At 34.9% G+C, this 16,615-nt stretch overlaps 1 protein-coding gene across 1 annotated transcript; it reads left to right on the top strand.

The window, feature by feature from the left end:
• The first annotated feature begins 5,204 nt into the window (after window positions 1-5,204).
• Window positions 5,205-16,331, top strand: LOC117329061. Its single transcript, XM_033886766.1, has 12 exons — window positions 5,205-5,229; window positions 7,011-7,515; window positions 8,050-8,296; window positions 8,541-8,703; window positions 9,142-9,491; window positions 9,844-9,991; window positions 10,509-10,657; window positions 12,112-12,271; window positions 12,543-12,877; window positions 13,195-13,274; window positions 13,985-14,048; window positions 14,635-16,331. Exons 2-12 carry the CDS (start codon window positions 7,022-7,024, stop codon window positions 14,731-14,733), a joined length of 2,289 nt encoding a protein of 762 aa, XP_033742657.1. The 5' UTR covers window positions 5,205-5,229; window positions 7,011-7,021; the 3' UTR covers window positions 14,734-16,331.
• The last annotated feature ends 284 nt before the right edge of the window (window positions 16,332-16,615 follow it).

Below are 16,615 nucleotides of genomic sequence, written 5' to 3'. Positions count from 1 at the left end.
TGTATAAGAATGTAAGGGTAAGCAATATTTCCTTTGCATACAGAAATATTTATGATGTTAGTCGCGCTATCTGGTATTTCATTATAAAACCCACCTCTCAAAAAAATGTTACATGTGCAGATTGTGAACAAATTCTTTTGAAAAGCTCATAAATAGTACTCTATACCGTTAACGTTCTACACGTATCGACCTGAAGTTGTTATCAGGTATGGATTATTTGTGTTAATCGGTTCTCAGAACTATATACCTTTGATCAGAGTACCTCAACAGCCGGCGAAAGTGTCATTCGAGGGAGTCGACAACTAGAAAGTATTTGTTTGATGTCATTCCTCAATGCACAAGCTTCAATGCACGTCTACACTTATGCAGCTTAACAATAAGTGAAAAAAAATCCCTGCTTGTAGTTTTTAGCTATAGACTTTCGTTTTAAGAAATAATTTGTTCTCGTGATATGGTGACATGGCTATTTTCCTTTCGGTATTATTGTGAAATATCTCAATACATCTACCAAAGCAGATAATAATTTTAGCAATTTGATTTAATCATTAGATCATTCAACTTCGCTAGCAAAGGGTGTTCAACACGATACTCTGCGTTGAGGAAAAGGAGAATATCGTATTGAAAACAGGGCCTTGGTGACCAAGTGGTTAAGGTGTCCCGACACTTTATCACTGGCCCTCCAACTCTCGATTGCGAGTTCGAAACCTACGTATGGCAGTTGCCAGGTACTGACTGTAGGCCGGTGGTTTTTCTCCGGGTACTCCGGTTTTCATCCACCTCCAAAACCTGACACGTCCTTAAATGACCCTGGCTATCAATATGACGTTAAAGTAAAACAAACAAAAGTATTGAACACCCTTGGCTGGCGAAGTTGTGTAAACTGGTCCAGTGTATGACTGGTACTGTCTGACATAACATTAATATAAATGATGATGCATATGTGTGTGATTGCGTGTATATTTATGAGCTAATCAAATGATGTACAACTTGTGATGTATGAAGTAGTTATCCTCCTTATAACTATTACTTTGTTTGTAACATTCAATGCCATGATCTCACTCACCTTCACTCTCTTTCACTCTTTTTCTCTCTTTTCTCTTCCAATTATAATCATTTGTTAATAATCAATAAGGTTGTGCCTTGAACATGAACAGAACCTATAAACATTCTTCTGTAAATCTCATAAATAGTACCCCCACTGTGCGTAACCCGTCGATGTTTTACATGTGTCGACTTGAACTTGCTTACCGGTTTGGATTTTTCGTGGAACGAATTAATCGGTTCTCAGAACTATGTAGTCCGACCAGAGTTGCCTGTCGTGTTGAACACTCATTAGCATATTGATTGCAAACGAATCGATAGTCATATAGTGGAAATATGTGCATTGCATACGTGTATATGTGAATATTACGACGAATACAAGACCGGTCACATTGACAAATCAGCCGTGTGGTCCCAGTGGTATGTTATTGAAGTACTGATGACAGCGTAAGGGGTCCGAATCCCGTATGGTGTTTTTTTCCATTAAAAGAGATTTTTTGTTTGCACCTAAACATCAGTTAACAGGTTGACATACCTATGCACAAATAGGATCGCCTACTTTGAATATTCCTCGAAATGGTCAACGCGACAGGTCCAACTATACCTGCAGCTTGTTTACCTCGACCCCAGACAACGTGAGGTTGGTGAAAGTGTCATTCGAGGGGGTCAACTACTAGTAAGTATATGTTTGGTAGCATCCCTCAAAAAATTGACACAAGTTTCATTACACGTTGACACTGATAATTTGCAACTTAAAAGTAGCGGAAAAACTCAATGATTGTAGATTGTAGAAACTTTTGTTTTAAGAAAAGTGTTGTTCGCGTGATATTGGGACCAGGATATTTTCCTTTGGTATTAATGTGAAATATCTTCAAACATTTACCAAAGGAAACTATCATTATAGTAAATATATATAATTACATTATTTTTGAGATCGATCAAATTAGAAATATCCATAGTCAGTGATAGGCTAATAAAATTAACAATTGTTAAATATTTTTGGCTTCAGTCCAAATATGCAATCTATTTTGCAAATCAGAACAAGAGAAAAACTGAGAAAATGATGTTACAAAAATCCGATTTCATGTTTCTGTTTGATGCATATCTATACCTTTTATATATGGTCTATATGGCCTTTTGTATAACTATACATACGATTTAAAATTTCCAAATTTCCTGAGAAACTGTTTCAAGTTGTAAATTATTTTCAGAGATAAAATAAGATACACCCAATCACAAATACTCATACTGATAACACTACAACCACAAATACTCACATTGATAACAATACAAATACTCACATTGATAACACCACAATCATTCCCATTCGTATAATGATCCAGCTAGAAGTGGTTCACATGTACATTGTTATAGTTTAGATTAATAACACTGGAATGCTTTCCCCTAAACATATTTATACAGAGAAATAATAACTTATAGCAGTTGGTTTGTTCCATACATCTGCCATGTGGAATCTATACACATCCCACAAAAGATAGGTGTTGTTACATATGATTACAACTATCTATAGCCAATTTTTTAAAATAATTTATATGTCTGCTCTAATAAACAAAGGGTTACTTATATAATTATAGGAATCCCGCAACTTAACGCTATAATACCGATTGTTATTGTCAGACTAAACGCTATTGACAACGTTACTATGTATCGGGGTATTCCCCGTCTACAGTGGTGACACACAGCTGGCGGATTACCGGACATGGTGGAAAGTCTGGTTCCTCATGGATTAGGTAATAACGACACACTGAGTTACAAAGGCAATATTTATCAGTACGTCCTTCGCATTTAGTCAGAATAAGATTTACTGTAGTGTACAATTTATTATTGCGTTACCAATTTATTTAAACAAGCAGACACACTAATGCCAAGACCGAATAACTCATGTTTTTATGAAAGCCAAAAATTATATAACTTCGCTTATCTAGTTCCCCCGCAGTGATAGTAGATAATATATGTTAGAAATACATGTCTGTTTCTTTAGTAGTATGAAAAGCACACGCGTTTGAATATATGTAGTGCATGTGTGATTTTATAGTTATGTTAAGTGTATGCGTCTCAATATTAAGATTAGAAGTACACGTGTGTTTTAATGAATAGCACGATGGAACACGTGTCTAAAAAGTTAGCAATAATTTATTTTTTACTCTAAATTGAATAGATTAGTTGATGAAATAAAACAAAATACTCATTATTATTTCCTTTTGGGTTCTCCTATTTGAAGTTGATATAAGCATTATAAGTTTAAACGTGATGGGACGTTTATACATTATCACTTAATCAGGGTAAGCAATAACGCGATGCGAATAAATACTTCAACATAGACGTACAATAGAAATTGTTAAAGCATATATGAATATAATTGGTCATGAATTAATAACGACAGGACAGACAAGTTAATTGTTTTTAGGAAATCCGCCCCTTAATCACACACTATCATATATAGACATAGAACATGGAACGGTTACACAAGTTTAGTAGATAAACAACGAACAATATTGTTATGTTTGTGTTAATGATCAACTCGGTCGATAATTAATTTCACCGAAGGCATATTGTAAATAATTAGAAAAAATCTAAGTTAGTGAACAGGTGGTATAAAAAGAATGTCAAATAAAAGGTTTAAACAGAAACAGCGCAAGCAGTTAGTTCATTGCGCCTCAAAAACTCGGTCAAACCTGCAGGGTAATAGCAGTGTTGGGTTGCAAATCCCATATCCATGACTAAAAATAATATGTTTTAACGTTAATTGAATAAATATCGAAGTAATTCAGCTGCCCCATCGAAACCACTCAGCTGACTTAGATTCATTGACGACATCGAGATGAAGTGGACGTCAGGTAGAGAGTCTCTTGGGGAATTCATTCGTTGTGGGAATGAGTTCCATCGGACCATACCGTTTACTACTGACATATCCGACTTGACATCTGTTTCACACTTCTCAAAGGGGAAATACACACGGTTTCCAGTCACCTTCGCCTTTCCAGTTGTCGCCAACCTCATAGGAGCATTCCGTATTCGCAAGTTTTGAGAATCAGGCGTATCGTTTCCGTCGACGATGACTTCAGACATTGTTTTGTAGAGATAAGATCCTATCTTCAGAGTATAGAGCAGTCAAAGTAATCGTGAGATCGATAGGGTGAAAACATTGGTATTTGAAAAGTGTGGCAATCGCCTTAGCACCCACATAGATAGGTGAGTGATTCTGGCCCATTGGCCCTCTTGTATTTCATACCGTCTCCCCAAGAAAGAATGACGGCTATCATATTTGTACCCAGCCTGATATTGCCTGCAGATACTTTCATGATGGCTGTCATATTTGGATTCACCCCCGATATGTTGGAGTCTCCAGGTATTTTATGATTGGTAATATATTTGTATTCCTTGACATTTCATAAAGTCTCACCCGAATACTTTTATGATGACTATCATATTTGCCCCCCCCCCCCCCCCACCCCACCCCTCCAAAACATATTTGCGCCCCCCCCCCCCCCCCCCCCCCCCCCCCCCCGGATATTTCTCTTAGATACTAATTATTGCTTTTTATGTTTGTATTACATGACCATACATTCGATTTTAAAATTGATCAGGATACTGTAAAGATATCTTATTTTTGTAGGGCTCTTTTGTTTGTTATTTCCGAAGGTCAAAATTAAGATACGGAATATGATTTACACAGTGGATATGAAAAATATAATACAAAGCGAAGAGTGTACACGATTTTATAATTACAGGGAATTTGGTATTGATACGGCATTCATTGCTTTTCTGCAAGAATGTCATAGATATTCAGCGAAAATTGAGACTTATGCCTAGCTGTTATAACATGACTTGAAACGAATTTCGTTATGTGAAATTAAAGGACAGATATCCTTCCCTTTTGTATAATGATAACGAAGTTGTTCACGTGTACATTGTTACAGTCTATTTTGAATACGGAGTTTGAATAGTACTGGAATTTATTCCAGCGTACCCTAATTTATAGTCGTATTTTTGTAAAGATATAAGAACTTGTAGCAGTTGTTTATACCATACATCTGACAAACTAGCTCAAACATGTTATGCTAAGCGTAATGACAGATAGACACTTGAGATATTTAAATACCTTACCCCTCTATTGATTCCCCACACATGTATTACACTGGTCGATCAATACACATCCGGCAAAAGGTAGGTGTGTACATATGAATACTACTACATTTGTTCATTTCTAAAGAACCACAAGTTATATGTCAGCACAACAAAACAAAGAATTACTCCGTGGTTTTCCAACATTAAGGTGAAATACCAAGGGGTTACTGAAACCTTTGTTTATTGGATAATTATAGGAATCCAACAACTTCGCTATAACACCGACTGTTATTGTCAGACTAAACGCTATTAACAACGTTACTATGTATCGGGGTATTCCCCGTCTACAGTGGTGACACCCAGCTAGCGGATTACCGGACATGGTGGAAAACCTGAGGTTCTTCAGGGATTCGGTAATAATGACACACTGAGTTACAAAGGTACTGTATACATCAGAACGTTCGTGACATTTAGGTAGAACACGATTTACTGGAGTGTATGGTGTTATATTGTAGTACCCAAGTAGGTAAACAAACAGGTACACAACTTCCAGGATCGAGTGACACAGGTAAGCAACTGTCAGTTTAACTCTGATTTTAAGTCGCGATATATATTGGACCAACTTTGTTCCTTAGGCATATCTTTAATGATAGATAATGTAAATGTATTTGTATTCCCATGTTTTATCAGGTATCATATGATTTCGCTACTGCACTTCCCAAGTAATAGACAGTCGTGCACTCGTCTAAGTATATGTCGTACATGTGGGCTCCTATAGTTACGTTAAGTACACGTGTTTTAATTTATATGTATATTAAAAGTACAGGTTAGTTTGTTTAGTTATAGGAGTAATGCACGCGTCTAAGTTCGTGTAGTACACGTACGATTCTACAGTTATGTTAGAGCATTTCAATAATTGGTAATAGAAGTACACGTTGGTTTCTACTGTATTCGGAGTAATAAGAGATATAATTATATCTATAAGATGATAGCTTATTCATATTCCGACTTTTCAGTATTTTTCATAAGCTAAGTTGGCACATTATGGAGTTATGTCTTGGCTGCGTTATCAAAAACAAGTGTGTTGGTAATATATAAAAGGTACAAGCTGATGTTTGCACAACTACTTTTCATAAATCTAACAGAAACGGAACAGATATTGGTTGTGCACAGTTGCTTTAAAAAATTACCAGATACGATAGATTATACACACTGGCTGACATATCGTAATTTATAACGTTTATTTTTTGTACATCTAGAGAAGTGTTCGTAAGATTTTAAGTTTGATGTAAAATCTGTTTAGTATAATATACAATTAAAATAATATAAACATCAATTATGTTATTCACAGTAAAGTAATCACATCATTCTACGTAAAGGATATGTAACACTGTTTTAGCCGACCGCCCTGAGTTTCGCGCAATCTTCTTCAACAATCCTTGACGAAATTCCAGGACTTAATATTTTAAAATTATTAGTTTTATATCGGCGTGAATTTAATGTATACATGTTACATTTAATTTTCCCCAATGACACACAGTTAAATGTTTCCTTCTTTTTAAATTCCGGTACACTTCGCGTTATTTATGTAACTTAATACCAGTAATGATAGCGGTATTGTATTTAAAAACCAAGGACAATTACACAACTACATATACCTGTGTATACCATAACAATCACTCTGCGTTTTAATATCATTTCCCACCACTAATTTGCTTCACATACCAATAGACGTGCAAGAAAGACAATGCAATTATTTTTTATTCATAAAGGCTTTGTGCCAAGAAGGTAACTAAGACAAATAATCAGGCTGACATGTTACAAGGTCATGAGTTGAAAATTTGTCACATTATTGTACTGCAATCTGTATATTATTTCAGATCAACATGAAATGGGTGCAATATGTAGCAGTAAGTCAACCACAGTCGTAGACTCACGCCAGCCTGCCACAGACGAAAGTGACAGCGCAGTATATACATACGCAAATCATAACACTTCTCGAGTGGAGAGAAGGTCCCCTGACGTGGGAGAACGTGTAGGGTATATAAACACTAGCGAAACATTACTTCAAGAGGACAAGAATTTACCACGTGGCTTGTCCGATCCCAATATGCCGGCAAGATTACCAACAGGAGATGCGACTGTACCCTCGACCATCGATGCCAGTTCGTCAAAAACTAAACCAGACAATCCACGAATGCAAACAACATTCACGAACTTGAAAAATGCACAGCAATTGTTTGTTACAGAAATGAAAAATGAGAACACCGCAACCGAATTTGATGGTGTTCAGAAAGTCCTTAAACGGGATGTTTCTGATGTTTTCGACGAATACACGAGTCCATCAGAAAGAGAAACAATTGGGGATTTTATGGTCGAAATTGGGTAAGAACGTAAACGATGACATAAACCAAATATGATATATAAAGATCTGAACAACAAATATATAATTGAGACAATACGATATTACAATTTGTTTACTATTGTTTGCAGATTGGGAAGAAGATGGTAGAAACTTTACTTCTTTTAAGCGATGAAAAATATAATGTGTATTTGTGATGTCTTTTAAATTGTCGTCACCTATAGACTTATGCAGAAAACCTTTCAAATGTTTTCGAAATACATGAGATCATGAAGTAATTATTTTTATATAGCAGTGATAAGATTACAGCCTTTGTTTATCTGATGTGTCTGTATTATTTAAACATTAACTGTTATATCCCACTACAATGTAATTTTATAATCCAAATTAGAGAAAAAAATGTTATTAAAATGCTCCAAATTACTGTCGATTGGTAACACCCTTTTATACAGTCTCGTTATAACCAAAAAAGTACATAACATATCATTACATGTCATTTGGTAGAATTTGGTGTCATTTGATTGATTTTCTGACCTTTGTAAAACTTTGAATTGCAGTTTGGTGGAAACCTTGGTTAAATTATACGAATACATTATCGAAGACATGTATGACGCATTCACCTTGGCCACATCAATGGACTCGGGCAAGGAAAAACACCTGCTCAAAGAAATTCGAAAAATTTTATGGAATTTTTCTGATAGAAGTTTAGAGTTTAAGGATGCAATAGCCAAAACTCGAATTATGTTTGGGTTCCTGGCCAAGGATTTACAGGAAATGAGGAAACACGAATTCAATCAAATTCAAGTATGTCAAGTATAATTATTTCTTTTCCCGAAATATTGTTATAGCAGATACGCTGATTCGTGAAAATGAAATATGGTAGCTCCGTACCTCATATAGTGCTAATACCATAGAGCAATGATCCATACTGATATATCAACTGAGTTAGCTACAGTCCGGCTTATACTATTTAATGAAGATGCCATTTTTTCTTACTAGTGCTGTCGCTATGTCAGCAGTTTTTGAACGTTATTTCTCTCTTTCAAAGGAAAATTCATTTCCTTTCGGATCAGCCGTGAACATAATCCACAACTGTTCTAGAAGTTCCAATATCACGAAGGACATGTACATGGTAGATCCTCAGCCTGATGGAGGTGAAACAGTCTCCCTAAAGACATGTCTCCAACCTTTTCTTCATTCATCTGATACATGTGGGTATACCTAATGACACTTAACGCAGTTTTTATACACGAATATGTATATCATTAATATCAGGTTATTTTTTTTTATTTTTTTAAGAGGCATTAACAAAGCGGTGCGATACGTATTGTATTCCACCCGATTTCAATGACCAAGGTCAAAGATATGTGCTGCATATCCGAATTCGCATATTGATTATTCACATTTCCTCTTTCAAGATTCTATCGTTATTATCCTACTAAAACTACACATATTTTATTGATAATCTTAGTGATTCCGTTTTCTCAACTCCATTTCTCGTTTTGAGAATGTTAACAGCAGCGGATTTGACCTACAAACAGAAGATGCTTATCCTTGCAGGTCACCTGGTCCTACTCTTCTATTTTTTATATTTTGCTCGTATTTCGCCATCGCTAATATGTCGATATTCTCTGTTGAATTTGTTTTAGATGTGAAGCTTATAACGTTGTTATCACTGGCACATATGATGGACGATAAAGAAAGCAAAGAACTATTGGAAACTGATGAAACCATATTGAACTTTCTACTGGAAATGATTCGAAAGGCCACAGAATCAGAAAATAGACGACAGCAAGGATTTTCGGTCGAAGAACTTCTAGATGGGCTTTCCCGCATAGCTAAAAATGATAGCAACAAAGTTAAAATTATGAAAATCCATGATGCTTTCACGCTAATCAAAGAAATCATTATAAGAGGCAATGTCGTGTCAGAAACTACCGCTGCAGTTCGAACCATCTGGGAGTTAGCATTTGATACCAATACTAGAGGTCAAATCAGGGTAAATATCTACTGATATATGTGAGGAAATTTATATTTTCTTTGTTCCTTCATTCCACAATGAATTACTTTTCATAGCCCTTGATTATACATTGTATATGCAAGTACTTAGTATTTTCCTATGTTTTTGAAACGTCACTGTGACGCGATCTCTGTTAACAATCTATGGTGGGTTTGAAAGTAAACGCTCTCTTCATATATAGACTGACTGTCGTTCACCTCCCAGTATACGTTTATTTTCTGATATTTCATCTGGATTTGTACACCTTAAAGATTTGTTTATCATTCATGATAACCTGTTTAATCACCGTGAAGTAGTACATGTATATATACCATTTTTTTCTCATTTCCAGCAAAGTGAAGACTTAATGAAAAAACTAAAAGAGCTAAAACTTTCTGGAACAGCAGAGCTTGCCAACACAGCGTCGTACGCGTATTTCGTGATCACGGATTCAGATGACACCGAATCTGAAGACGACGAATTACGACACAACACATCAGGTTTGTTTTTGATTTGTTACAAATACATGATACATGATAGTAAGTACATACTGTCTAATATAACATTATAAGTAGAAACTTAATATCCTGGTATATACATATAAATAGGATTTCCAGGCTGCTACCTTAGATTCATATTTTACTTTTACTTTTAAGAGCCAATGCAATTTTACCCGACTGTAAAGAAATACATACAACGGATTTTTTTTCGTTCAAATGACATACTTAAATTCGTAAAAATACCAACTACATGTATAAGTGAACTATGAGTATTATGGTCTTATTAACGAACAACATATTAATAGAAATTTCGAGAAACCAGAATGTTGTTATTTGAATCATTTTTGTACTAAATCAGACAAACCATCGTCCAGATTGGCGTTCCTTATCAATTCCGAATGTTTAGGGAGCATTAAGGGATTGAGGTCTTTTCTCGATCTTTCATCTTTCTATAAATATGAACTGATGTTACATCCATGCCCTAAAGATTATTAAGAAAACAATTCACAATAAACAGATTCCATGGTTCCTCCTGAAGAGACAGACAGAAGTAAAAATCCCCTCAAGTCACATGCACCTCCGCATTCTACTATTGCTGCAGGAGAGACCAGACCAGGACATATTATGCTCAGCTATAACTGGACACATCAACCAATGCTACTGAAGGTAAGTATCGATGTTCTGTCTGATACCATGATATAGGGAAACTTCGTACCATCATTATTTGAATAGTTTAGGCTTACTGTGAAACTGGAGTTATTGCATTTCCTCACCTAGATTCTTACATTTCAATCGACCTATTTTAGTTTGCTTAGTAGCCTCCTAGGCCCTAAACACTTTAGGCCCTTTATTACTGGCGAGTCCTACGAGGATGAAACAGCTGTATTATGAAGCTTAATTAATTTTTGCTCTACTTTATTTAATTCTAAAATGAAATTGAAATATGCAAATGTTTGTGTGTGTGTGTGTGTGTGTGTGTATTTGTACAAGTCCTTAACGCATAATTTTTACATTCAAGTTGTTGTGAAGTACTAGCGACCTATCTCGGTGTTTATCATAATGATTTTAATTCAGGCAGATTGTCCACTATGCTTTATGTTTGTGTTGTCGTAATACCATTTAAATGACGCTGTTTGAATATCTGTATGTGAACATGTTATACACGTCATATATACCGGTATGCTGTGTTAGGTGATCACAGGCATAAGACGCTCATTAGAAATGCATTTATAGAGTACTTTACCTTATAAAGTTATTCTATAATTTGAGTTCATACCACAATCTATTACTTTTATTACTTTTATCGGGGCCCAGTTGTTCAAAAAGTGATTAGGGTAATCACAATTTAAGAACATTTTTCAAATCCTGATATTATAATTTCTGGTAGAACTAACTCAAAACTATATGAAATTCTGTAATTCGTAATTCTCTTCTAACTGGCATAATTCAAAGATGATATACTCACTGGTTTTGCAACAAATGAGAAATGACATTTTCACTAATCAAGTGATTAAGCTAATCACCTTTTGAACAACTGGGCCCAGATCGGATGGTGGTTGATGTGTAATGAATTTCTGAATAGAAGACAGTGGAACATAGAATGATGAACAATGATGCAGGGAACTGATGATAGACATGATACATATATATGTAAACACTAGCACTGACACTACTAGTCACACATCAAACTGAAAAGATATAACATATAACAGATACTAGGCCATACAATCTACATAATACAGGATATATACAATATAATATAAAGTCCTTTTAGTTACTTTATGTAATCGTAAAAACTGTATTTTGTCATGGAGACAGCGTTTTTCATAAAAGGTTGCTAAACTAAACTTAACTGAGAGACTATATGCTATGTTGGATATGATTTTTTAAAAATAGTTCGTTAATTGTTAACACAATAAAAATACTCATTCCGATTCAACTAACACTATTTCAATGTATAGGACAGTTCTATAAATAGACAGCAGGTGCAGGTAAATGTTATAGTTAAGGAATCATTGTTGTCTTATTTCGATTACTTCGTCAGTACGATCTTTGACATGAAAACAAAGTACATACATTGTATTATTTTAGTCAGGGAATAATTACGAAATACTTTTCAGGTGTATGACAATTTAACGGAACATGGCCTTCCGGTGTGGATGGATGTCTATAACATGAAGGGCAACCTCTTGGACGCCATGTCTCAGGCTATTAAAGATTCCGACATCGTTGTCATTTGTGTATCGGAGCAGTATGGCAAAAGTGGAAATTGTCGAACCGGTCAGTCTGAAATAAAGATTACTTAGGCATTGGATCTAGTGAGACGAATTTCATTGGCACCACAATAGTATTAACTATAAATAGTATCTGTTGGTGGTGAATATTCCTTTATTTTTATCAACATGGTCAGTTATTCTAAAATACCAAGATGATATTTAATGCATATATTTAAGGTATTTACATGTCTATTTTACAATAAAAAATTAACTTGCATCATATACTGAAAAATGTTCTATTGAATAAAATAAAACATATCTGGAATATTCAACAGAGGCAGAGTTCGCACGGAAGAAGAAGAAGACCATCATTCCATTTATGATGCAAAGAAATGTAGATTTACCAGGTTGGTTAGACATGCTGCTTGGTGAAAAGTTGTACTACAAATTCTACGACTTTGAACTGGGCGACCAGCGGGCATTTGATGCACGCATGGGGGAGGTTATCGCAGCTCTTGTTGGTCACATGACACCTAACCAGTCAAGTGTACAACCCTCATTGCTTCCATCACCAGACAGAAAAGTAGACGAGCCGCAAACGACGGTTGTAAAACAGAAAAAGTCCCAAGAAACCACTACTAAGGCGCCAAAAGCGAAAAAATCTAAACAGGTAAAATGGATAGTCGGACCTAGTCACCTACCTATCAAGTCATGTTCATTGTTTCCATGTGAGACAAGATTCTATATCGAACTATTAACAAACACACACACACGCAAAACAACAACAACAACAACTTTTTTGTAAGCGTAATTTAATATAAATATTAACATCAAGAGTTTGCGAATATGATGCATATGCTATAAATGCTTCGAATTCAATAAGATATCTAACTCTAACCATAATCCAGTTTTAAGGAACTACTGTATCGAGAGATTTTTATCATATATACATTGGTTAAGTTATTACGAAAGCCGTCGTCTTTACAGCTCAAGGAGAACGACAGTCCATTGGACTCGTGGACAGAGGATGACAAAGATAACTGGTTGAGAGACAACAGACTAAACACGTACGTATCATAATGTTCATGTTCTAACAGTGAATACTTTCGTTACCTGTATTTTAATATGTGCCTGCAACGCAGATATAGACGGTTAATATATCTTAGTAAGCATGGGCAAGATACATGGGTAAGTCATTAGTCATAAGTGTATGATATGCAAGTTAATATGGATAGTGTATTATGTGTGAGTTAATATGGATAGTGTATGATGTGTGAGTTAATATGGATAGTGTATGATGTGTGAGTTAATATGGATAGTGTATTATGTGTGAGTTAATATGAATAGTGTATTATGTGTGAGTTAATATGAATAGTGTACGATTTGTGATTCAATATAAATAAATTCGATGTGTGATTTAATATGAATATTGTACGATGTACCAAGTTTTACGCATGCCGCGGAAAAAGTTAAATTGTTTAGATGTTCTGATTATGAGTTTGTTTATCTCAAGATTAACACATTAGTTGATATACAAGTCATTCAATGTTATGGATTGAAATCAGAGCAAACCACCCCCGACTCTTAAATCAACACGTAACTGGAGAGCGTGCCTTCAATGACGGTTTTCTGAAATAGAAACTAGTCACATACCTTTTTAACAATATGCACAGTGGCATTTATGTGAAAAATGTATGGTGCATATTAAAAAAAACAAATGTCATGTAAACATTATTTTTTTGTGAATAATTAGCTTTGTTTTCGTGTGTTAATACAGGTATAAGGGCATGAAGGCAATTACCTGTGAACAACTACAGTTTCTTGTCAAGATCTCGGTTAAGGTATGTGTGATGTAACAAATCAAGCACCGACTAGAGAACTGTCCAGGATGTTTAAATCCCAATGTGTAAATACTGTTATTAAAACCATCTAGGATGTTTACATTCGGATGTTTAAAAACTGTTACTAGAACCATTTAGGATGTTTACATCCCGATGTGTAAATACTGTTATAAGAACATCTCGGATGTTTACATCCAAATGTGTAAACACTGTTATTAGAACCATCTAGGATGTTTACATCCAAATGTGTAAACACTGTTATTAGAACCATCTAGGATGTTTACATCCAAATGGGTAAATCCTGTTATTAGAACTATCTAGGATGTTTACATCTCGATGTGAAGATACCGTTATTTGACATTAATATACCACGGAAACCAACGAAAGTAATCACTTTTACAGAATGAGATAAGTCCAATTCTAATTAAGATAGTCAGGTGGCACGGTTGTAGGCCTAACACACTTCACTTAGGCGGCCGGAGTTCCAATCCGCGTTCGGACACGACAAAACGGATGCTCATGTTTCCTCCTACAGTAAAGCCCCTAGATATTAATACACATTTTTGTTTAATGTTTCTTCTTGCAGGCCCCGGAGTTCTTCTATAGAAGCCTGAAGGAGGAAGTCGGACTGAATGGTCTGGAGCAACTGATGCGGGTCAGCAATGCGATTGAGGAGCTTGTGTAATGTCTATGGCAAAAAGAGACAGTAGCAGAAACCATAAAACTGGATACTAAATAATGAAAAATACAAAGGTAACAAACAATAGATATCTTTCGTGGATGCTACAAAGTGATTTCTATCGAACTAAAGTAGTTCAAAATTTGTTATAGATATACACTGTACACTGTAGCACGTTACATAAGGTAATACAATTTATTGCATGTTTGCCAGTGAAATATAGAATTTATCAAACTAATAAAACTGATATTTTCACTGCAGCGATGAGCAGTGAAAATATAATATTTTGCAGTGAAAATATAAGTTTTGCAGTGAAAATATAAGTTTCGTTTCTGACCAATCAGAGCGAAACTTTGTATTCATCTCATTGAAATTTGCCGACTTTTCCAATCGAAGCGAAGATAGATAAATTGGTTATTTTGCTGTATTTCTGAAATATTCAGACAGGTTTTGGCAAAATACTGACTTGACGTTAGCTAAGCATGCACAGATTCTCCGATTACACCATAAAACGCTTAATTGCGTTGATCAGTGCTTTCAAAATAGCGCCGTCAAGTTGACGTGGAGTAACGTCACAAAGAGTGAGTCTTGAATTATGTACCTGATTCCCGCACTTTTTGACACTTTTAATTTTTCGATTGTTTTGAGTTTTTAAGTATATAAGATGCAATAAAAAGAAAATTGAATAGTTTCCCTTTTAAATATAACATATGCAATGTATTTCACTCATATGACAGAAAATATCGATATTCTGTCATACTAGTGAAATATATGTTATATTAAACAGGAAACCATTCAATATTCTCTATATCATATATAAACGATACACACTCGTGCTATGTAATGTATAATGTTGAGTAGTATAAATTTTATCATTGAATAACATATTGCGTTTACATTCAACTATGCATTCTCCTTTTAACACTTTACAACTAACTAGATCTCATTTCATTCTACGCAATTTGGTGACTACATATCTATGTTTTAATGGTATTTTGATATATATATATGTATATAGAATATATTCAGCTATTTATAAACAATAGCAATATAATCGTATTGTAATTGTAACGTTATTTGTAGAACGTTTTCTGTATTGAGTGAGAGTGGATTATCAGAGGTTCAGCAACTGATCAGGAGTCGACAGTAGTATGCAGAGAAGTTCTGCAGAAACAGCTGTATGGTGCAGTTTTATGTGATTTAGTAGGCTTGAATACATGCTATACAAATATTGTATACTAATATCTAGCGATAATAAATATGGTTGTATGGTACTTAAATACAATGTGCATGATCGTATATGTTTATATATATATAGTCAAGATAGCGCCAGTATAGTTATACATGTATACATACTGTACCTATTCGTGTAGCACCAGTGTGGTTGTACATGAATACATATCACTTATATGGTTGTACACGTATACAAAGCATCAGTATGGTTGAAGATGTATACATATCATCATTAAGGATGAACATGTATTCATATCATCAGTGTGGTTCTACATGTATACATATAACAAGTATGGTTGTACATGTATACATATCACAAGTATTGCTGTACATGTATACATATCACCATTATGGTTGTACATGTATACATATCACCAGTGTGGTTGTACATGTATACATATCACCAATATGGTTGTACATGTATACATATCACCAGTGTGGTTGTACATGTATACATATCACCAATGTGGTGGTACATGTATACATATCACTAGTATGGTTGTACATGTATACATATCACTAGTATGGTTGTACATGTATGCATATCACCAATGTGGTTGTACATGTATACATATCACCATTATGGTTGTACATGTATACATATCACCAATGTGGTTGTACAAGTATACATATCACCAATGTGGTGGTGCATGTA

The sequence above is a fragment of the Pecten maximus genome, chromosome 6 (assembly GCF_902652985.1).
Source record: "Pecten maximus chromosome 6, xPecMax1.1, whole genome shotgun sequence".
NCBI lineage: Eukaryota > Metazoa > Mollusca > Bivalvia > Pectinida > Pectinidae > Pecten > Pecten maximus.
This window is presented reverse-complemented; position numbering and strand designations above follow the sequence as displayed.